Source organism: Anthonomus grandis, chromosome 7 (assembly GCF_022605725.1).
Source record: "Anthonomus grandis grandis chromosome 7, icAntGran1.3, whole genome shotgun sequence".
NCBI classification, from domain to species: Eukaryota; Metazoa; Arthropoda; class Insecta; order Coleoptera; family Curculionidae; genus Anthonomus; species Anthonomus grandis.
This window is the reverse complement of record NC_065552.1, coordinates 6,115,825-6,141,489: the sequence shown is the minus strand read 5'-3', so window position 1 is coordinate 6,141,489 and position 25,665 is coordinate 6,115,825. Positions and strand designations below refer to the sequence as shown.

Below are 25,665 nucleotides of genomic sequence, written 5' to 3'. Positions count from 1 at the left end.
TTTTTCGCTTTGAAGATTTTTATATCATCTATATAATGAAAAGGAGCAAAGGACTGAGGATGAGCTAATTCATAAGCCTCTCATTTAATGCATTTTCCGTAAACTATTTACCTCTCTCTTTATCTCTCTATCTGCCCTCAGAGCAATGACTCATGGTAAAGCAAGTCTTCCTCGTCAAACCCTTAATTATGTAGATAGTATGATTCTTTGTGATACCTGAAAGTTGGTATCATCTGCAAAGAGAAAAACCAGGTATCTAGGATAAAGCTTTGAGCTTCTCTCTTCCGGATATTTTCTCTTCATTTTATTAAGACAAGTTGCGTCTCTAATATCAGATGATCAAAGAAAGAGAGTATCATCTGCAAACCGTAAATTTCAGTTTTCTTAACGGTATAATATTGTCGAAGTCTTGATCGTTATGAATATCATCTGCAAAGATAAACACTATCTCTCTTTAAGATTTTTTTGTTAATTATATTAAAACAAGTTACCACTCTAGCTAGTATTAAATGATCAAGAAATTACGGTATAATCTGCCAACCATAAAATTTCAGTTTTCTCACCAGTATTTCATGTAAAACAATAGAAGAGCTTGAATAGGTTAAAAATCTACTACACACCAAGCCTTCCTACAAGATTCTCAACTATGTAAAATTGGTCATTATTTACGTTGATCTATAAAGGGTCTTAATCATTTGCGTTTACCATAAATACTCTTAGCTCTGTTTCAAAGAGATCGATCATTGAAGATAGAAAGAGAATGATCATAATTCAATGAATCATCAGATTGATGATTTATTATTAGAGAGGTGTCATGTGCCAATAGTATTCATCTGTTTTCACTGTGGTCATTTTATATCATTTATATGTAGAAATGGAGCAAATGACTCAGGATGAGGTAACTAGTAGGCAAGCCTATCATTTAATTTCCTTAAAATTATTTCCCTCTCTCTCTCTAATCTCAGGACAATACTTCCTATGGTAAAACTGAAGAATTTCATGTTTCTTAACGGTTTAGCATGGTCTAAGTTTTCCTTGTCAAAGATTATAGAAAGATAGTATCATCTGCAAAAATAAAGACCAGGGTCCTTAAATTTCTCTATTGCTATCATTTATTTTTCCTTCTATTAAGGCAAGTTACGTATTTCCTATCAGATGATCAAAAAATGGTAGTATCATCAGCAAATTATAAAATTTCAGTTTTCTCATCAGTATATCATGTAAAATAATCGAAGTACTTGAAGAATTGTGCCTTACACCAAGTTTGCCTAGTCAAGACCCTCATCTATGTAGATTTTATCATTATTTATATGGAGCTAATAAGAGTCCTAATAATTTGCTTTTACAGGTGATGCTCTTAGCTCTGCTACATAGATCCTCTACATTGTCGAAGACTTTAGATATGTACAGAAATTTGTCAATTATTACAAAGTCTCATTAAATTATGTTCCTTTGAACAGATAAGAAGGAAGGCGAGCGTCTATCTGCGTTTCACTATATACGGGGTGTCCCAAAAGTATGGGCACACCCAAAAATCTTGGGAAATATAGGCGCTAGAAAAAATCTTTAAATACAAAAGTTTTGGGGAATCAATCGGTGCATCTGATGGTGACCTTAAACTCGAGCTTGACCTTCAAGGTTATTTGAAGGTCAAAGCAATTTTTTTAAATGGATACCCCTATTTTTGACTCCAGATTCTGAAAGAGCGACCTTTATTTGACCTCTAGGGATTACTTCAACCTCATACCTCAATACATACCCGGACGTAAAATTTTCCGCTCTTTCAGAATCCGGTGTCAAAAATAGGGGTTCCCATTTAAAAAAATCGCTTTGACCTTCAAATAACCTCGATGGTCAAGCTCAAGGTCAAGTTTAAGGTCACCATCAGATGCACCGATTGATTCCCCAAAACTTTTGTATTTAAAGATTTTTTCTAGCGCCCATATTTCCGAAGATTTTTGGGTGTGTCATCTATTATATAGAAAAGAAGCAGAACGCTCAGCTTGTTGGAGCTTCTCTAGATGATTATTCATCATTATTAGAAATATATAGTGCAAAACATGGTTGAAAGCCTTGTATAAGTCAAGAATCCTCAAATATATAAACTTCGTGATTCTTGGCACATACAAGAAGGCCAGTGTCAGCCGCAAATAGTGTGTAGCTGAATGCCACTATAGATAATACTTTATTGATTTACAGGACAAAAGATTCATATCATTTTCAAATTCACTATCATTCATTCATTTAAATTATTCATGATTAGAAGAATGTCATCTGCAAAGCCTTCAACTATTTAAACCGTTTGCTAATGCCAGACAGGTTGTATCATTTGCAAAGATAAAGACAGGTATACCCGGGATAGAGCCTCAAGATCCTTTCTTCCTGGCGTTTTTCTATTTCTCTTTAACACTCTACTTATTTATTAAGCCAATGATTTAGGATCTAAGTAGCACATCTCATAATAAAACCTTTAAGTTCCAACTTTCTTATCATAGTCCAAAGCCGTGGATACCATAGAACGTAATAAATGTTCCAGATTCAAATTCCAGTCCCACCTTCCAGTCTGTAGACTTGGAAGGAAGAATTGAGATTGATAATCTACGCTAGGATATAATCTCTTTATTAAGACTCGTTGCAGGCAGAATAAAATTAGTATCATCTGTAAATAAATATAGCAGAGCAAAGGGGATAGAGCACTGAAGTACTCCTTCCTCCCTATCTTCTGTCTGTTCTATTTCTCTCAGATGATCAAACCGTGGAAGTTTGGTTCTCTTAGTTGTCTTATTATGAAATAGGGCCAAAGAAATAGATCGGTTTATCCAAGTCAGATTTCATCATTAATAAGGAGGCTGGTGTCATCTGCTTGCCGCATATATGTTAACTCTTTTACATAGGCTCCTACTGAGGTGAGATAAATCTTAGGAGACAATATTACATCGAACCAATTATCGATATGCATCTGATGTTTCGTCAGAGATACGATTTGTTATTGTTTCGCCGGTACGACATCAATAGCAGATATTGTTTATAATTATTATTTCGAATCAGAAAATGAAAGGTTACAATATGATTTGATTCCGATTGGGTAAGATCGGTACTTTTCGGGATCGAGTGAAAGGTACTACGTTGTAGATTGCGCTTATTGTTTGTTCTATTTGTCAGTACCTTATCACGTCATCGTTGTATGTTTGAATAAATTTGCAATGTATACGGTAAAAGGTTGAATAAATATATTTATTCGGACAAAAAATGAATTCCATTCTCTTCTTTTTCACCTATTCCGTCCTTTACTCTATTTGGATCATAGTATCAATAAGAAATTTTTCCAGGCAGTTGTATGGTCTTCAGGAACAACTTATTTAAATGTTTTCTATTCGTTTGGAGTTTAGTCCATTCAACTGTTTCATTCATTGGAGATCAGTAAAGCCTCAATTGATTTTCCTCAATGAAACCTCAATTGACTGAATATCCCTTAGGTTTCAATCACATTTTTTCAGTCTATGGACAGTAGATTCCATCTTAAAGATGACAAAAGGAGTTAAGATGATGACATGATTTTTTTAGAAGAATCTCATTTGCAGATGATATTCTATCATACAGTCTTCATAGTCAAGGGATTTAACGAGCAAAACTTTGACCATGTTATGCTTTTAAGAAACCTGAAAGTTACGGCTTGCAGATGATACTCTCTTTCTTTGATCATCTGTTATTAGAGACGCAATTTAATCTTAATAAAATGAAGAGAAAATATCCGGAAGAGAGAAGCTCAGGTACCCTGGTTTATCTCTCTTTGCAGATGATACCAACTTTCAGGTATCACAAAGAATCATACCGTCTACATAATTAAGGGTTTGACGAGGAAGACTTCGGCCATGCTTTAGTCATTGCTCTGAGAGTAGATAGAGAGATAAAGAGAGAGGTAAATAGTTTAAGGAAAATGCATTAAATGAGAGGCTTATGAATTAGCTCATCCTGAGTTCTTTGCTCCTTTTCAGTATATAGATGATATAAAAATCATTGCAATTTTCATAATGTGATCTGTTATTTCATCCATCTTATTCCACAAATGGATTGAATAAGGATGGAGAATGACGATTATAAGAGAAACTGAGATAGCGAGAAAATTAGATGAAAGTGAATCAGACCGTATGAAATGATAATCTCAGATTAATTCAGGATTTCATCACTCACCTCTCATTTATGAGAAATATGATGATCACGCAGACATCAAGGTTTTGAGAACAATGATTAATTTATCTCATGCAGTCTATGAGTTAACTCTTAATTGATCTCTATTCAAATGTACACCAGTTTCAATTGCGTTCTTTCAATTACATCTACTACAACCCAATATTCGATTAATTGGTTTATTTTATTATGTTAATTAAATCTGAATCAATGGTATTTACTGTATATCCATCATTTGAAATATAATCATCATAAGATAAAGCATACAATGATGATGAAGAGATGAGATGAGATTAATTTTATTTTTAAATTAAAAGTAACAAAATAGATTATCAACTTATTGAATGATTTAATCTCCATCAAAGAAATGTGTCAATTTTATTATTCTATTGATCATGATATGTTCAGTTGAAAGTATCAAGATGCCAGTAATAAGAATGATTTTCTAATTTAATCTTCAGTTAAATGAATCATTCCATTTATTAAGTAATAAAAAGACTATATAAGAATATGAATAGATATGACAAAGACAGCAGAGAGATTAACTCCATTTATGTATTAGATATGAATGTTGATAAGAATGATGATTGATAATAATGATTTCCGTTCTATTAATGATTGATGCTGAATCTATTTAATAAATATGAAAAATTGTAAAAATTAAAGATGATAGAGTAAAAAATGAATATTTTATGAACGATATGTTTATGCAGTGAAACATTAATGATGATGATAATGATTATTGAGGCAATTCCTATGATGATCGATATTTTTTAATTAACTTAATTTTTAGTTTGCTAAAAATTATAAGGAGAATGTTGATGTGCTGTTAAACTGTGATAAAGATGTTAAACTGATGTTGATGAAATTGTCAGATTAATCTTTATCAATGGAATTTCCTTTAATAGATGTCTTTCAATTTTTAATCATATCCATCTACTCGTCTGATAATTGATGAGTAACTATGAAAATTACAAAATATACAACAAAAAAAAATATACAACCATAGGAATGGTATGCTTTGGCTTCATAGATTATAATGATAATCATAGAATTAATGATGATGATTATTGAAGCAATTCCGATAATGATGTATTCTAGTTTAATTTATTGGCTCATATACTATTTATGAATTATAAGGAAAATGCTACTGATGTTGAATAGAATCTTCCATTACGAATCCCTCACAATTTTCAGTGATATCAAACCATTTATTTAATAATTGATGATAAATTATGAATGATTTGTTTATGCATTAAAAAATTGATGATAATGGTGATGATGATTATTGAGGCAAATGGTTATATTAATCTCTATTATTGGAATTATCGTTAACGTATCTCTTGCAATTTTCAATCATATGCAACTATTCATCTGATAATTGATGATAAATTGTAAAAATTACAGATGATAGAGTAAAAAATAAATATTTTATGAATGATATGTTTCTGAAATGTAAAATTAATGATGATGATTATTGAGGCAATTCCGAGTATGATGGATATTTTTTAATTTTTAATTTGCTAAAAATTATAAGGAGAATGTTGATGAGCTAGGAATGATAAAGATATTAAACTGATGTTGATGAAATTATCAGAATAATCTTTATCAGTGGAATTGTCGTTAATAGATCTCTCTCAATTTTTAATCATATCCATGTATGATAATTGATGAGAAACAGTAAAATTTACAGAAGATCAACGGAAAAAATAGTGTTTTAAGAATGGTATGCTGTGGCTTCATAGATGATAATGATGATCATAGAATTAATAATGATGATTATTGAAGCAATTCCGATAATGATGTATTCTAGTTTAATTTATTGGCTTATATACTATTTATGAATTATAAGGAAAATGCTACTGATAAAGATAATGATAAATATATTCCAAGGATGTTAAAAGCAGATAAGATGAAGAAATTCATTTTCACGGGAGTTTCAATCCATTTCATGAGGAATAGGGATGGAGATAGAGGATGATGTTGATAAGAGGTAACGAGATAGTAAGATGACAAGGTTCACATTCAAGGATATTATCATTAATAAAATCTAGAATTGCATCAATCCCATTTTGATTATGATGAAATTGAAATCGTAATGAAATCACTGAAAGAAAAAAATGTCTCTTGACATATCTAGACATCTATTAGCTCCTTTATGAATTACGAGAAGAATGATGATAAGCTAAAAATTATATTAGTGATAAAACAAGATGAGATGAAATAGATTTTCACAGGAGTTTGAGTCAAGTGACCATCTTATTCCCTAAATGGATTGGATAAGGATGGAGGGTGATGATGAGAAGATAAAATGAGATAGCAAGATGATATGAATTTTAAGAGGAATGATGATTACTAATGAATTAGGATGATTATAAAATTATTTTAAGATTGATTAAAAGGGATGAGATAATGAAATTTTTACAAACTTTGAATCAAGTCTCCATCTAATTCCATAAATGTATTGAATGAAGATGAAAGGTGATGATGATAAGACGAACTAAAATAGCAAAATGACAAGGTTCCAACTTCATTAACGGTATTGTCATTAATGAAGCCTTGAATTGAATCAATACCAGGTACATCTACACATCTATTGGCTCATTTAAGAATTATAACAAGAATGATGATTAGTAAAGAATTATAATGATGAAAAAGAATTGGAATGCAAGAAATGATAATCTCAGATGAATCCCACTCATCACTCACCTCTCATTTATGAGAAATATGACGAACACATTAAGGTTTTGAGAAGAATGATTTATTGATCTCATGCAGTCTCTGAGTTATGCCTTAATTGATTATCTTCTTCATTTCATTTATTGCCTCATATACCATTTTTCTATTAAAAGGCGAATATTGATGAGTTAAGATTGATATTGATGCTAAACTTATAGTGATGAAATAATCAGATCATACACTTCATCAATGAAATTTCTCGTTAATATATCTCTTGCATATGCAGCTATTTATTTCATAATTGATGATCAATTGCAAACATTAATACTTTATGAATGATATGTTTATTCATCATAAAATTAATGACAATGATGATGATGATGAATATTGAGGAAAATCTCATGATAATTTTTTAATTTTATTTATTGGCTCATATTACTACCATATATTAGTTATAAGGAGAATGCTGTTCAAGTTAAAAATAATAATGATGTTAAGCTGATAATAATGCAATAATCAAATTAATCTTTATCAATAGAATCCTTATTAATGAATGCATACAATTTTTCATGATAAGTTATGAATATGTTTATGCATCATAAAATTAATTATAATGATTGTGAGAATGCTGATGAGATAAGAAGGGTAATGATATTAAACTGATGATGAGTTGATTAGTTTAATATTGATTAAATTAATCTGCTTATATGATCGTTGATGATAAAGTAAAAAATGAATATTTTATGAATGATATGTTTACGCAGTGTTAAATTAATGATGATGATAGAATCTTTATCAATGGAATTCTCGTTAATGGATCTCTTTCAATTTTTAATCATATCCATCTACTCGTATGATAATTGATGAGTAACTGTGAAATTTACAGAAGATGAATGGAAAAAATAGTATTTTAGGAATGATATGCTTTGGCTTCATATATGATAATGATGATTAAATAATCCATTAATGATGATGATGATTGAAGCAATTCCGATAATAATGTATTCTAGTTTAATTTATTGGCTCATATACCATTTATGAATTATAAGGAAAATGCGAATGATGTTAAATAGAATCTTCCTTTACGAATCCCCCACAACCTTTAATGATTCAATCCATTCATCTAATAATTGATGATAAATTATGAATGATTTGTTTAAGGATTAGAAAATTGATGATAATGGTGATGATGATTATTGAGGCAAATGGGTGTATTAATCTCTATTATTGGAATCATCGTTAATGTATCTCTTGCAATTTTCAAGCATATGCCACTATTCATCTGATAATTGATGATAAACTGTAAAAATTAAAGATGATAGAGTAAAAAATGAATATTTTGAATGATATATTTATGCAGTGTAAAATTAATGATGATGATAATGATTATTGAGGCAATTCCGATGATGATCGATATTTTTTAATTAATTTAATTTTTAATTTGCTAAAAATTATAAGGAGAATGTTGATGCCCTAAGAATGATAAAGATGTTAAACTGCTGTTGATGAAATCAGATCAGATTAATCTTTATCGATGGAATTCTCGTTAATAGATCCCTTTCAATTTTTAATCATGTCCATCTACTCGTATGATAATTGATGAGTAACTGTAAAAATTACAGAAGATCAATGGAAAAAATAGTATTTTAGGAATGATATGCTTTGGCTTCATAGATGATAATGTTGATCAAATAATCCATTAATGATGATGATGATTGAAGCAATTCCGATAATAATGTATTCTATTTTAATTTATTGGCTCATATACCATTTATGAATTATAAGGAAAATGCTAGTGATGTTAAATAGAATCTTCCTTTACGAATCCCCCACAACTTTAATGATATCAATCCATTCATCTAATAATTGATGATAAATTGTAAAAATTAAAGATGATAGAGTAAAAAATTAATATTTTATGAATGATATGTTTATGAAATGTAAAATTAATTATGATAATTATTGAGGCAATTCCGAGTATGATGGATATTTTTTAATTAACTTAATTTTTAATTTGCTAAAACTTATAAGGAGAATGTTGATGTCCTAAGAATGATAAAGATGTTAAACTGATGTTGATGAAAATCTCAGATTAATCTTTATCAATGCAATTCTCGTTAATGGATGTCTTTAAATTTTTAATCATCCATCTTCTCGTATAAAAATTGATGATAAACTTTAAAAATTAAAGAAGATTGAGTGACATAAATAATATTTTTGGAATGACACGCTTTGACTTCATAGATGATAATGATAATCATAGAATTAAATATGTTGAGTATTGAAGCAATTCCGATAATGATGTATTCTAGTTTAATGTATTGGCTCATATACTATTTATGAATTATAAGGAAAATATTAATGATGTTAAATAGAATCTTCCTTTACGAATCCTGCACAATCTTCAATGATATCACTCCATTCATCTAATAATTGATGATAAATTGTTAATGATTTGTTTGTGCATCATAAAATTAATGGTAATGATGATGATGATAATTGAGGCAAATCTGATGATGAAATGGTGATATTAATCTCTATTAATGGATCTAATCTGATGAGACATTTAAAATGTTATTTTTTAATATTTATCTGATGATAAATTGATGAATATTGAAGTAAATTTAATGCTTTTAGACATTTTATATGAACATCCGATATCATTATAAAATCATACGGCAATAAAGATAAATGAATATGTAAAGAAAGATAGGTAGAAACATTATTTAAAATTACATTACTGTAATGTTACAATGGCCAAGAGTAATTAATAACGAATTTCAAACATTTCCTCGTTGTTTTAAACGTAAACAATTTTAATTACTTTTGTCCATATTTGAACAATGTTTTAGCGCAAACGAATATGAAAAAAAAATTGGATTTTATATATGACACGGAGAATGCGGAATTACATTAGGCAAAAGTGTGCTAGTTCAGTCGGTAAATGGTTGTACATGGGTTTTATGAAATAATGGTTCATTTTTTTTTCGCAATAGCTCGTTTAAATAATGTAGAAACGGGTTTTGAGAGGTATAGTTTGTATATGATAAATGCATATTTAGTAATAAATATACAAGTAATTAAAGATATTTAAAGTAATTGTAAAAAAGGTAGAAATTAATCAAAGAAATATTGTCTCACATCTAAAGTGAGAGAGAGAAAAATAACAGACCTGGATTTTTTTAACGCATATTTTAACGTTTCGACACAGGAGCACCATCAGGGTTTTTTCCTTTTGTTTAGTCCTAAATCAATTTAATTAAACGAAATTTCGATGTTTTTTACAGTTTTTTTCATCACCCTCTAAGGGTAAAAAATGAGCAACAATTTTTTTTTCTAATTTAACTGCTAAATAAGATAGCGATAGTAAGACACCCTGTATATAGATTTTTTAAATTTAAATTCCATTTTTTTGTTTCACGTTTATTTTTGTTTCAGGTGTGTACCAACCTACGGTGTATTAGTAGGAGCAAGTAAGTAACTCAATCCCTTTTTTTTTGGTTGAAAAATCCGCGCCACAACACATCAATCTAAAATTTAATTTATTGACTTATTTTCTGGCTCCTTCACCAATAATTATATAGTTAATTTGAATTATTTTATTTTAATTAATATACTGCGGTAACAAGTTTTTTTAAATCAATAATCAAAATAATATTTAATTTAATTTTGCGTTTTCTCAGCTGAAGGAACACGTTAGAAGCATAACAATATTTATGTATATATAATTGAATCGCTAACTGCAGAAAGGGGACATCTCCAATTTCTTAGGAAAGTCATATTTTCATATATTTAGATTTCATTACCTTAAATACATCGTTTACTGCATAAACGGGACATACGACATTGTCACACCTTTTACTCGATAGCATTATAAATTTTCGCTAACCGCAGAAAGGGGATATGTCCTGGAGAAGTAACCTTCGTACACCAATATAAAAGACCAGATAATATATTCACTAAAATGCAATAGAGATTCGGGGACCTATTTTAATGTTCCGCTCTGATTTATTTTGGTTTTTGCTGGCTGAGTAATAAAAAACGCAGTCGTTTAGTTCTGTTTAGAATTTCATAGAAACAAGGAAACAACACGTGCTTATTTCATTTACAATTTCATTTTATTTAAGTTGAATAGAAAAAATGAGTTCGAGTTCAGAATCTGAGGATCCCAAAAAAACGAAAAAAAGGTGTTGTGAACACTGAGAAATATAAAAGAAATTATATTAAAAGGGCAAAACTGCAAGGCGTCCAACAGGTAAATTATTCTGGAAAATGCATTCCTGCCAAAGAGGTTGCGGGTGATTTATGGTAAGTCTGGGGTTTTGTTAAATCATCGTTAGGCAAACTAGTTTATCCTTTTAGTTGTTACAAGAAATGTTTAAGTGGACTGACTGAAGAAGAAAAACAAAGTATGCTTAATTTGTTTTGTAATTTGCAAACAAAAGACTTACAAGATATGCATTTACAAGGACTTTTAGAAATACATTCCATTTCACGAAAAAGGGGTAGCATAGACGCTTCTAATAGTAAACCAAAGTCTTTAAGTGTCAAATATTTTATTCTTAATGGTTCAAGTAGAATACAGACTTGTAAAAGAGCATTTCTATCAATTTATGGAATCTCTAAGAAGCGATGCGAACGTATTGTTTTTCTCCTAAAAAATCACAAAACCCCTCAGGATATGCGCGGTAAAAATGTAAGTGGAAATGCAATAAAAGGATCTGTTATTGCAAATATCTGGAACCATATTGAATCCTATCCGGTAAAAATATTGCATTATACGAGCCAAGAAATTCGTTATCTAGATTGCAAATTATCAGTAAAGACAATGTTTGAGATGTTTAGAGAAAAACACCCGACTGATAAAATTTCTTACAAATTTTGAAGAAAATTATAACTTAAAATTTGGTAGACCAGCAAAAGACACTTGCAGTACCTGCGAGGAACTTAATGCTAAAATAAAGAGTGACTGTCTCAACGATAATGCAAAAAGAGTAGCAGTTGCTGAGCTTATATGGTCCACAAGAGACGAAGCAAGAAGTTTTATACTGCTCTAGATTCGGTAAAAAAGCGCTGTACTGAAGATGAGCAGACCTTAGGTATTTGCATGGATTTCATGGCAAATGTATCGCTACCAGAACTTCCGGTTCAAGATCTGTACTGCTTTCGACAGCTCACTGTTTGTACTTTTCGGATACATAATTTAGAATCTAATAATATCGCTTGTTATGTCTACCATGAAGGGAAGGCGGGCAAAGGTGCTCTTTTCTCAAGCATTACTTAGATCAGCAAAGCTTGCAAAAGTATAAAACTCTTCACATTTTCTGTGACAACTGTAGTGGGCAGAATAAAAATAATACCGTGATTCGCTTTCTAATGAGTTTAGTTGCATTCAAGAGATTTAATGAGATTGAAATGTACTTGGTTTTACACCATCCAGGATTATGTTGAAATAATTTCCAAGGCTTGCAAAAATCCAGCAAAATTTTCAACTGTTCAGGCGATTTTGTGTACGATTTCAAACGTTGGTGGCCAGAATTTTATAAAAGAACCTGTCTGAGTAATGAATCTTATGGAAAGAGTGTACCACGATCTCAAAAGAAATCGTTTTCTATCGCATCCTTCCAACATTTGAGTATTTCAACAACCACTCAGATAGTTGGCCGTGAGTTTATAAACTGCCCTGTAAGTAATACTTACCGGCTTAGAAATGCTGAAAAAGAATTAACTCAATGTTCTAAAAAACCATACCTTGAAAAGATACCAATTAACAAAAAAAAATGACTGATATATTAAATAGAATAAAATTTATTCCTGAGGATTATATGGAATTTTGGAGGATCATTTCGGCTTGGCCGACAAGTGAGAAAGAATGCGATGTAGAATGAGTATGTACTATTCGAATAAAGCAAATGTCAAAATTATAGAATTTGTACCTCCAGGTACATTTCAAAGTATAGGTAGTTTTTTCCTCTTCCTGTACAATTTTAAAATTGTCACATATCCCCTTTCTGCAGTTAGTCATTCAATTAAGAACATGTTAGCAATTTTATGCATAACTTAAATGGATACGACTCGCGCAAAAATATAACTGTTTTCATGCATCAAAAAAAAAATGAAGCATTCTATACATAACCTTAAATAAAATTAAAAACGCCATATTTCAAGTAGATAACCTCAATTATTTAAATACTGATGTGGTGGGCAAAATTCGACTCCGGATTCAGGTTCTACGTAAACCGTTAACTTTAGTGAATGCTTCGTACTTTATATTGTAATGCTTTTCTGAAACCTTCTCCATAAATCTTACGACTGCCGTTAGTTATTATTGAAATCAACTGATATGATGATTCTGGATCTTTCGCCATTTATTAAATTGACATGAAATTGCATTTTGTTCCTCAAAATATTCCTAAATCGTGGTGTAATGGGCAAATGGATCCCGAATTCGACTTCTTTGCAAGAAATTAATTTGGAAATAACCTGTGTACTTAATTGAATATTTATTAACTATATTAAGCATAACTGAAATAAATATGCTTCGTACTTCATATTGTAATACTTTCCTAAATCCTTCGCGGTCAAACATCGCGGTTCAGTGTTAACTGAGTTTACACTTGATAACGGTTGGAGATACTTACCAACCGAAACGTCGTGTTACATTAAATAAATAAGACAATGCAAGTTCGACAAGATGTTTTTCTTTGTTGTTATGGTATCATGTACAAAAGGTAAAAATAAAAATGCAGCAGATTCTATTTAGGTAATTAATGTTTTTTATAAATTTTAACGCGTCTTAGGGCCGTAGGGGCGTAGTGACGCATTTCCGGACATGGGTTCCTATACTCAAATGGATTCTTCTGTTACACTGAACAACCTCCAGAAGTTTGATCCCACAGTTCTGAAACACCTTGTATAATTACATTTTGTTAAAGGTTTTTTGGGATTTTTGAGTCAATTGAATGAAATGAAAAAACATGACAATTTTCTAGATCCTTCGTAATTTTATGTTTTAGGTCACTACATTAAATTACATTATGTTGATTTTTGAATTTATGGCAAAATAAATTAACGTTGTCGATTTCCTGGATCCTTCGCCATTTTATTTTTAAGTCACTACCTTGAATTGTATTCTGTTAATTATTTTTGGATTTTTAAAATAACACTGCACAACAAATCGAAGGTTATTTTATGTTGACTGAAATATTTTTATTGTTGTTTACTAATTCGAGGCATCTGATTTCGAATCTGTCGTCAGTTTTACTAGGAAAAAAAGATCATATATAAAAGAAGATATAAAAGGAATCAACAAGACGAACCGCTCCAAATGAATTTACCCCACATCAACATCAGCTGTGAGGCCTGTAAGGAGCTCAAAAGATACATCTTTACCATTACCATCTACATCTACAGAAAGTTCTGATGAATTGAATGAACTGAGTAGCATGAGCGATGACGAGTTTGTTCCAGAAAATCTCTTTGAACCAAAACCATTCGATCAAAGTGCACTTGATGATTTAATTAGAGACCTTGGACTATCCAAAACTTCGTCTGAATTATTGGCCTCCAGATTAAAAGAGATAAATCTTTTAACTAAAGAAACTAAAGTTTCTTATTACCGCACTCGAGACAAAGACTTACTTCCCTTTTTCGCTGAGGAGGATAATTTTGTATTTTGTACTAATATTTCTGGTTTAATGACTGCCATGGGCTTGCAGAAATATGAACCAATCGATTGGCGTTTATTTATTGACTCGTCAAAACGGAGTTTGAAGTGTGTACTATTGCACAACGGAAATAAACTAGGCTCCATACCAATAGCACATTCAACTAAAGTTAAGGAAGAATACCCCACAATAGCACTGGTCATGAACAAAATCAAATATGACGATCATAAATGGGTGATTTGCGTTGATCTTAAGATGGTGGTTGCGTTGATCTCAAGTGATCTTAAGATGGTGGTAACTTCCTTTTAGGACAACAAGGAGGCTACACTAAATATCCTTGTTTTATGTGTTTATGGGATAGTAGAGCAAAATCAGAACATTGGTCAAAAAAAGAATGGCCCTCTAGGGAAGAACTACTTCCAGGTAGTCTTAATGTTATAAATGAACCTCTAGTGCCACGAGATCGTATCATATTGCCACCCCTGCACATTAAACTAGGTTTAATGAAGCAATATGTTAAGGCATTAAATAAAGATGGTGAATTTTTCAAATATATTTCAAGGAAATTTCCAAGTCTAAGTTCAGAAAAACTCAAGGCAGGTATATTTGATGGTCCACAAATTCGCAAGTTGGTAAACGATCCTAATTTCACCAGCTCATTGTCAGAAATTGAGAAGAATGCATGGGATTCCTTTGTCTGGGTTATCCAAAATTTCTTAGGTAATAGGAAGGGTGATTACATTGCGCACGTCGAAGAGATGTTGGCACACTTCCAGCGACTTGGATGTAACATGAGCATCAAAGTGCACTTCCTACACAGCCATTTACACCATTTTCCTGAAAATCTCGGTGACATGAGTGAAGAACAGGGTGAACGATTCCACCAAGATCTTCGAACCATGGAGGAACGATTTCAGGGTCGCTGGGATGCACATATGTTGGCCGATTTTTGCTGGAGTATTCAGAGTAGCAGTTCATTCAAAACTAGTAGAAAATCATATAAAAGAAAATTCCTGAGTGTATAGTTCTTGTAATTAAAAATGTTTGTATGTTGAGTGTATTTTTAATTCCCAAAAAATACTCCCTCCTTTTAACTCAAAAACTAGAGCTGACACATATAAACTGATGACATTATTTAATATCAGCATTAAAAATAAGCCTAGAATCATAAAAATATTCCATGCAACATACATGCTGTTGGGCGGTGTAATTATTGAAATTAATTAACATTACGATTTTCTGTATCCTTTGCCATTTAAAAATTAGACTTCTAATTAGAGTTCAACCCCAATTGAGGGTAAAGGAAGCTAAATGGTAAGGGAGTCAGGAGGAACTGGGTCAGATGGATCCTAAGTTACTCTTGTTCTTATTATTCTTTTCTATGATACTTTAAACTGAGATGGAGATTTAGGTGTGATAATAGAAAAAAATGACAGATTTGCTGGGATATAATCGCATATAGCTTTGTAAATTAAAAACTCTTATATAAAACATCAAACACTTCAAATAACAAACAACTTTATTGCTTCTTTGAACACATAAGGGTCTACTAACCTAATTTACACAAATAACGCACTATACACCTAGAAAATGCCGAGTTCATTATAAAATAAATTAGATGAGCCATTACAAGCTAAAAAATGGTAAAATATACAGTGAGTAAGACTAATTAAAATAAAGTTGGTGATCATGGATATAACACAGGGGTCAACATAAGACGATCAGTCTTTCCTTTACTGATTACAGCAATTTGATCCCTCCTAATAAACATAAATTAAATTGACATTTATTATACAAATTATGACATTTGTTGATAAGAGTAAGAGTAAATTTAAATAAATAAATAAAGCAATTATTTAGCATAAAAAAGCTACATATAAGTACAAGTTTGCCTTATTAGTCTTATTACAATAGTAGAAATAGAAAAAAAACAACATTTGTAAATATGTGAAAATTAGATAAAAATAAAAAGTGTAATGTATGTACAGGACACAAACAAAAAGAAACAAGAATAAACCTACAGTACCTAATTTAACAAAAACATTATTAATACAAATACAAATTTAATACAAATACAAATACCAGGGGGCAACAATAAAATTAAACAAAGATCAAACTTAACTTATTAACAAATAATAAATAAAATAATTAAAAACGGACTAAAATGTGTAAAACTAAAAATAAACATGTAAAATATTTATATACAGGACGAGAAACAAAAGAAACGAGAATAAACCTACAGTGCTAAGATGTATAAATAAAATAAATAAAAACGGGCTAAAATCTGTAAAATTAAAATAAACAAATATAACTATCTGTACTAACAGTTATCTAAAAGAAATTTTCTTAGGAGCCTTTTGAACCGGTTTAGATTATCACAATTTTTTATTATCACAGGTAATTTGTTAAATTCAGATAATCCCTTATATAAAACCGAGTTTTGCATTTGGGTCGAATTGCACTGTTCCAATAAAATAAAATCTGTACGATTTCTCGTATGATAACTATGAATATCACTAAATACCTTCAATCCATTACACAAATAGTTAGGTAACAAATTATGTTAAAGTTTAAAAACAAACAGATACACATTAAATAAAACCCTTTGCTTCACAGACAACATATTCAAAACATTCAACATACATTTAATTGGCGTATACCAACTACAATTTAAAACTTGTCTCATAGCTCTATTTTGTATTTTCTTTATTTGGTTTATTTTATACTGAGGTAGATTAAATAACAAAGTCGAACAGAATTGTGAAACAAAAACAACTTTATTGCTTCTTTGAACACATAAGGGTCTGCTAACCTAATATACACAAATAACGCACTATACACCTAGAAAATGCCGAGTTCATTATAAAATAAATAAGATGAGCCATTACAAGCTAAAAAAATGGTGAAATATACAGTGAGTAAAACTATTTAAAATACAGTTGGTGATCATGGATATAACACAGGGGTCAACATAAGACGATCAGTCTTTCCTTTTCTGATTACAGCAATTTGATCCCGCCTAATCCGAGCCCTCCAGTGACGTAAGACTTTTGGGGGTGCACCGCGTGTCCTATTCTGGATACTTGAGCATTGAAACCATTCACCTTGAAGCACGAATTGAAATTATTATGATACATAAAAAATAGTGACTAAATTACCTTGTCAGCAGTATATTTAACCACACGAATAGTACCATCGGGTTCAGCCAAAGAATATTCTCCATGAACAACATCACCAACGCGTACCTCGCTCTGCTGCTTTTGGTCACCCGTGTGTCCGTCACCGACGGCATATTTGTATTCGTACTTTGGTGGGGTGTAGTAGTCCACTGATTTGGCAACACCTAAATCAAATTTATTCAAAAAAATCAGTACAGTAACTTCCTAGATAAGAGGAAAAAACTCCAGGTTGACTGTACTATATCCATGTGACGTGTCAGTAAGTGGAAACAACGATCTCTGAGTCCATGCAATTCCCCACTTAAGTGTCATTTTTTAAAAACTACTTAGAAAACTAAAACTTTAAGTCACTTACCAACTGCTGGAGCAGCATAAGAAGCGATAGGAGCCACATGGGCGATAGGAGCAACAGAGGCGACTGAAATAGGCGCGAGCTTAACACCTCCCAAACCAAGACCTCCTAAGCCTCCTAGAGCGACACCTCCCAAGCCAACTCCTCCCAAGCCAACTCCTCCTAAACCAACACCTCCTAAGCTGAGGCCACCTAGTGCGACATTTCCTAACCCTGCTCCTCCTAGATCAAGTCCTCCGGAGATGTAGCTTACAGCTCCTCCATAAACACTAGAGGCGAGGAGGGCTAGTGAAAAGAGTGAAAGGAACGATAGCATCTTGTTTGATGAACCTGGAACTGGCTGTTTTTTACTGGTCTATTTAGATAAAATGAGATATTTGTTACTTGAGTTGTATTGTTGATCAAATTCGAAAGAATACTGATGCCAACCGGAGCATTGTGACAAGTTTATATAGCGGTGGCAAATGTGTATTAGCTGGTGCAGAGTTTTTCGGGAAAAAATCTGATGAAACCAGTTTAGATAGACCATAGCCACTGCGTACGTTTGTGAAATAGCGGTTTGTCAGGGTGGCCCGATTTTTATCGGTCGCATAGTATGCAGGATCCAGTCTTGGGATTTTTTATTTTTCGGAAATGGTGTGGTTTTGGGGGGCGAGCGCACTTTGCGGCCCGATAACGTTAACGCTAAATCGGAGCTCTTGTAATATTGTACAAATACTAGCAAATATTAATATCTTTTGTGACTATTTGCGATCAATGCGGTCGGGAAGTTGAGGATGAAGTTGGGCTACCTAGAAAAAATAAGGAAATGCTTCAAGTAAGACTCTGATTCTTCTCAATAACAGGATTCACGAATACTCTAAACTTAACGCTTAAAATATTAATTGCATTATAGATGAAGTCCTTCCCAAAGTTTAGTTACTGCTCTTCTTCTGAGTTAGGAGCTAGGATCAAGAAAAGAAGCGATGATCAGTTTCAGCTTTTGATCAGGATTCTCTTTATATGTTGATATTAACACGTTGAACGCCACGTGCCCACCAGTGGACATTTTAATTTTTTATAGTGGGACAAAGTGATCACCGGTGGTCATTAGTGATTTTAGTTGCTATGACAATATGACCATCCGTGGGCACACTACGAATTATATTTGGAGACCGCGTGCTCATCGGTGGGAACGTTTTGCTTATATTTAGCATTTAAAATATAAACTTTGGGCTCAGAATTTAATCTTTTTTTACTTGGACTTGGTAGTTTGGTCTGACAATGTACAAAAAAATACTGGGTAATTCTTAGGAAATAAAACATTATTTTCCGACTGAAAGTTTATAATGACAGTTATCAATTCTCAAAACAAGTCATAATATTTGTGAAAAATTAAAAAAATATATATTTTGAACAAAAAATAATTAACTGAAAAAACATTCTAAACCAAATTAACATTATTCTTAAGCAATTTCACAAAAATAATTTACTTATGGTCATTAAAACATGGTATACACATTAGTTGTTGACATTGCTGACAATTTTTTTTTTTTTTTTTCTGTTTTTGTTTCCTAGAAGAAACTTCTTCTAGAAAATATATTTATTTTTACAATATATCAGTTATTACAATAGAATGATATTATTTAATTATTTCAAAAATTAAACTATAGCTATATCTAATACAAGTCTTAGTACTCAACACCTAGATGTAAAAACATCTGTATGTGCGTAGTAAAGTTTTCTAATAATTTGTTACATTTATTTGTAATATTATTCTACACCGTGAAAACCAAAACAAAAACAATTCTACTATAACAATTTGCATATACAATCAAAAGATTAGTAATGTTAACATCATAGATCTCCTAAATCTACCCAAATAGACATAAAATCACAAAAACTAGTTAAAAATCCTTACAAATTGATGGTGATTTTCAAAGATTACATTCTTTGTTAGTAATTTAAATCTTTTCATTCTAGAACATATTTTTACCTCTCTTAGTAATAAGTTATAAAGTTTTGGGCCAAAGTAGTTTATATACCTCAGATTAAGATTATTTAAACTTGTCGGAATTTTTATGTGCTCGTGATATCTAGCTCTTGTTTCATAGGAATGATCTATCAAAATCTTTAAGTTAGGTTGAGTGTGTATATAGGAACATGTTGTAAGTATATATAACGATCTAATATCTAGAATATCTTTATTAAAAAGCAAATGAGAAGGATATAAACGGTTTTTCTTAAGAATTATTTTTAAAATGTACTTCTGTATTATATTTAACTTATATAAGTTATTATAAAGTCCTCCCCACACCAGTATTCCGTATTTTAAAATTGACTCTACAAATGCTTTATAAATGATAGTGAGTGTTTTTTTATTCAAAAATTCTCTTAGCAAGTAAAATTTATGAACAAGTTTTCGGACTTTGTTGGAGACATGATCAATATGTGTTTTCCACTTTAAATTTTTGTCGATTATAATACCGAGATATTTTGTAGATGAGGTCTCCTTAATGCAATCATCATTAAATAAAATCGAGGTATACTCAGGTCTATTTACACTAGTCAAAGAAAAAGCTATGTAATTAGTTTTTGTTAAATTCAAAGTTAGTTTAGAAGTTTCTAGCCAGTTTTTTATTTCTACCAATATGTTCATGGATTTGTCCCTTATGCTTTCCCAAGAATCTCCCGAAACAACAATTGCCGTGTTATCAGCATAAGATACTGTTAACCCATCAATCTGTAATTTTAAAAGGGAGTTTAAATATCTCATAAATAATATCGGGCCTAAGACCGTTCCTTGAGGAATGCCAATTTTTATTTTTCGTTTTTCACTCAACACATTATTTAGCCTTACCATCTGATACCGCTCCGACAGATAACTAGAGAAGAGCTGAAGGGCTCTTCCCCTTATTCCATATCTTTCAAGTACATTGAGAAGATCCCTATGAGGGACGGTATCAAATGCCTTGGCAAGATCCAAAAATACCGCTAGACACCTTTTATTTGAGTTTAAATTATTTACAACCTCAGTTATTAACCTATGCATCGCATCTTCTGTACTACATGCCTCAACAAATCCAAATTGGTTTGTGGATAAAACATTGTTTAGTTTAAAAAAGTTTATTATTCTATGTTTTATGCATTTTTCACAAATTTTTGAAAAGTTACTAATGAGGCTGACAGGTCGATAATTATTTATTAAGGTTTTGGTACCTTTTTTGTGAATGGGAGTTACAATTGTAATTTTAAATTGTGAAGGTATTTCACCTGTTTCTAAAATTAAATTTAGTATATGTAAAAGTGGGTTTATAATTTCTAAATGGGTCTAAGATCTGCCCTTATACCATCATGTCCAGGGGAGCTATTCGTTTTTAGTTCTGAGATGTATTTTATTAGTTCATTTTTTGTTATTGGGATTAGGTAAACGGAGTTTGTTATTGGAGGCTCCAATTGTTGAACATATTGTGGTGGTGGAATTGCTTTTTCCATGTCAACCCCTATATTAATGTAGTACTCATTACAATAATTAGATGCCTCAAGTGGACTACTGAAATTTGCATTATTTTTATTCTTTATATTTAGAAAAGTGTCTTTGTTATTACAATTTTCATAAGTGGCATCTTTGATTATTTCGTAAAGTTTTTTCATGTTATTTTTGTTAATTTCTATTTGATTTTTGTAATATTGATTTTTTTGTTTATGTATAAGTTTGTTTAAATTATTTCTGTAGTCTTTATATGTTTTTTCTAGAATGGGACAATAATTTTTTGATAATTTTTTCTTCATTTTATCCCTTGTTCTGATTGAGGTAATAATACCATTAGTAATCCATGTTTTAATTTTTTTGTATTTTGGATTTTTTAGCACGTAAGTTTTTGTTGCATCTGCTAACAACTGTTGGTATTTTTCTAAACAAATGTTTGTAGCAATTTCAGAGTTATTTTCATTTAATACAATTGACCAATCAAAATTCTGTAGAAGCTGTTTAAATTTAGAGATATCAATTTTACTTCTTTTTTTCTGTGTTGATGTTAAATTTTCCTTTGGTTCTTTTTGGCTTATATGAAGCATTATTGGGCTATGATCTGTGATGTCCTCTTCTATAATATAGTGTTCACCTTTTTAGCATTTTTTCGGGCATAGACTGAATTATGCTGTCTTGACATATTTGTATAACATACTTTCTTTACATCTCTTTCTAGTCACCCTCTTTTGACCCTCCACTTCCTTTAATGTGTGAACTTGTCTTTGGGACTCTCTAGAAGTTGATGGGCGAGCAGCTAATGGCATTTCCAAATTATCAGTAGATTCTACCAGGGCCGAAGCAATAGATTCTCTAAATCGGGTTATATTCATTTTTTTGTTATTTATCTTGTTAAATACATGTAAGGCATTTACAACTGTCGTAGCAGTTATTAGATGAAAAAGTACACGTTTATACCATTTTACAGTACGGCGACAGTAGGGGGCATAGGCTGCCCTCTGATCTGAGAGATCGATAAATGTTTTCCCTTTGTTGTAGTCTAACACAACAGCTGGTTTGGTATACATTTTCCCTTTTTTTAAAAAAGTTGTAACTGAATCGTCATGTTTGGTACTAAGAATCAACACATCCCGTTTGTCTTTCCATTTTAGTACTACTGTTTTTCTTTCATTCTGTCTTGCAATTACTTCTCCTTTTTTTAATGTTGCTTTAGTAACTTCTGGAGGATTGCCTTTTCGATTCTTAACGTTCCAATGAGATGGGTCTTCTGCTCTATCATTTTATCGGCTAACGAGACACTTGTATACCTATTGTCCGTAAAGAGTGTTCTTCCTGAATTTAAGAGGCCATCCATCAATTCAGTTACAACTTTTTCTGAGACTGCTATATTATCGGTCTTTTCCTTGCCTGTATAGACTTTAACTCCACCGCTGGGTGGTGGTGCCTTGTGGCTCCCTACACTGCGGTCTGCTAAGAAGCAGTCCTATTGTGTCCTATATGTTTAGTCCCACAGGTTCAATTCTGTAGCTTCAATGAAGTGGAGGATTGTGCCCAGTGGTAGATTTCTTATACCCTCGGGTATATCCTCCTGTTACACAAAGCTTAAAAACTTTAATGCCATATCTGTGTCTTTTATTCGGTATGTATTGCCTAAAATGTATCCTTCCTCGAAATGGCACATTGCTTTATCGATACAAACAATATCTTCTGGAACATATGCTTCTTGAAACTTGTACTGGATCATCTTTAGGGCGTCATTTATCTTATAAAGGCGATTATCCATATCTCTTGGACTTTCGTTATCATAAGTATGAAACATGCTTAATATGTTTTCGAATCTATTTCAGCTCATTGTTTTAGGAATATTATTTTGATACAGGAGACCCTTAGACCAATAATCCTTTAGTTGTGGTACTTGAAGTAAGCCCATCCAAATAATAATTCCTAAAAATTTACGCATTTCCAAAGGATCGGTATCAACCCACTTTGCAATTCTTTCTTTACCCGTCTGATTGCCGCAGTTTGTAATGCCGATAATTTTTTGTTAAGCAAATCTGTTGGTTTCCTTAATAAACAGATTTATCATATCGCCAATAATGAAATAGTTGAAAAAATCCACAGGATCTTTTCCAGCTAACTCAACAGCTATGGCGGGATTTACTCCTGTATTGTTCGGAAATGTATCGAATGTTAAACGGTCTCCATTTACAGGCTTCCATCTCCGGCCATTTATAAGATTCGCTAAAGGAACAACATCATCCGGATCTTCATCCGAATTATTTCCTCCATCTTCAGTATCAGATTCTGAATCAGAGCTGCTCTCCTCCGGCTCAAAATCTCGATCATTGATTCAGCATCTGTTAAGCGTCTTCAAGTCATTTTTAATTAATTATGTAACAAATAATTAATTTGTAAAACAAAAACCTAAACAAAACATAAAATTAAAATAAAAAAACGGTAAAAAAAGCACCGATGAACACTTGGTCCGAAGATGTAAAATTACATTCTAGGACCAAGTGACCACCGGTGGATCATGAAAAAAAGTAAGTAAAGATACCATAATAAGAAAATATTTATCAAAAATAATTACTCTAAGGTCATACCAAGTCCAAAATATCGATAAAACTAAATAACAAATGTTGGTCCTGACAAGCGACACAAGAAATGTCCACCCGTGACCACGAGGTCCCCTGCCTGATTTTAATGATGACCACCGGTGAGCACGTGGCGTTTAACGTGTTAAAATATTTGACCTAGAGACTAACCAAGATTGACGTCAGTGATGAGGTAGAAATTGACTGTTACTGCCTAAGAAATGTATATAATTGAAGCTTGACCTTCAACTGCCTAGAAGCTATAAGAGATAACTTCAGTTGCCTAAAGATTAAGAGAAACAGAGAATAATCTCAATGGGTGGAAAGGAATTAGATAGCAGCTCCATAATTCCAGAAGATGCAAGAATTGTGTAATTTTAGTAGCCTCAAGAGATGATGGAATCGCTTAAACTATGATTTGCCTAAGAGATATCGGCTGTCGATCATGTTGATATCGATCACCTTTTCTCGAAATGGGTGGAAAAAATGGCAAATTTCTTTTCCTCATTGGTCTTCTGCTGAGCAGGTAGTCTGTTCACATTTATGACCAATTCAAATGTCGAAATTCATAGTTGCTACTTCTTGTTCTTTATAGTTAATTACTACCAGCTGGTGAGGCTGGTCTGAACTAAGATCAAAAAGGTTAATGTCAGTTCTTGATTTGTCTACCTTATATTATACACTTCCAATTATAGTTCATGAGTATAATGGATATTGCTACCCTTGCTGCAGCTCTCAGACCACTTGTCCAAGCGACTCAGACAAAAGTCTCATGGAAACTTTTGATGTTTGTTTGGGACGAGGCTTAGGTCTAGACCAAGTTAGAAGATCCACAAAATTAAATATTTCAGAAACTCCTGCTGTTTTTCGGAATTTAATGTGTTTTGTTCCGTTGGAATCTTCCTAGTAGTTTTTTATATTTTGGACTTTTAGGGAATGGTCCCTTTATACACCTCGACCAAAAAAATCCAATAATTCTAAAACTTTTTCTTGGATCATTTTAGACCTAAAGGAACATTTGTAGAGAATATTTTTTTGAATATAATGCTTTTTGTTTCGTCGAAATATTTACAGTGGTTTCTTAGATATTGGACTTTTAGTGAGTGACCCTTTATTCTTAGATCCCTCGACCAAAAAAATCCAATATTTCCGAAACTTCTTCCTGGACCATTTTGAAGCCAAAACAGTAGGAAGGAATATTTTTTTGAATATTATGCTTTTAGTTCATTAGAATTTTCCTAATAAGGAATAATAGGATTACTAAGCTTATCTAACTTTAAAGTTAGCCTTGAGCTCACTTATCCTTTACTTAAAAAGATCCAATATTTGAAACATCTGCTTGAGTAATTTGGGACCAACGGTTCTATAAGGAGAATATTTTTATCTCTTAAAAACGTCCTAACTGTCACACCAAACGTCATAGCTGTCATCTGTCACATCAAATTCTAACCTAAAAATCTTTTCATAAGACCCACATTAACGCGATATTGATGCAAATCGATCACGTCGCTAATTTCCTTGAAATTATTGAAAATCA

The 25,665-nt window shown here is 31.7% G+C and overlaps 2 protein-coding genes across 4 annotated transcripts in view; one reads left to right on the top strand and one right to left on the bottom strand.

The window, feature by feature from the left end:
* Positions 1 to 25,665, top strand: part of LOC126738590 (N-alpha-acetyltransferase 15, NatA auxiliary subunit) — a 265,256-nt gene that overhangs the window by 186,987 nt on the left and 52,604 nt on the right. The gene's annotated exons all lie outside the window — the stretch shown is intronic.
* Positions 16,036 to 18,611, bottom strand: LOC126738594 (adult-specific cuticular protein ACP-20-like). Of its 3 annotated transcripts, XM_050443997.1 has the most exons (5): positions 18,450 to 18,611; positions 18,069 to 18,395; positions 17,693 to 17,877; positions 17,529 to 17,638; positions 16,036 to 16,269 (listed from the first exon to the last, which is right to left on the bottom strand). In XM_050443997.1, the coding sequence occupies exons 1-4, from the start codon at positions 18,592 to 18,594 to the stop codon at positions 17,534 to 17,536; spliced, it is 762 nt and encodes a 253-aa protein (XP_050299954.1). In that variant the 5' UTR covers positions 18,595 to 18,611; the 3' UTR covers positions 16,036 to 16,269; positions 17,529 to 17,533. The 3 variants fall into 3 exon arrangements, with proteins under 3 accessions (XP_050299954.1, XP_050299953.1, XP_050299955.1); XM_050443996.1 differs by lacking the exon at positions 16,036 to 16,269 and having other exon boundaries at positions 17,302 to 17,638; XM_050443998.1 differs by lacking the exon at positions 16,036 to 16,269 and having other exon boundaries at positions 17,302 to 17,638; positions 18,069 to 18,488.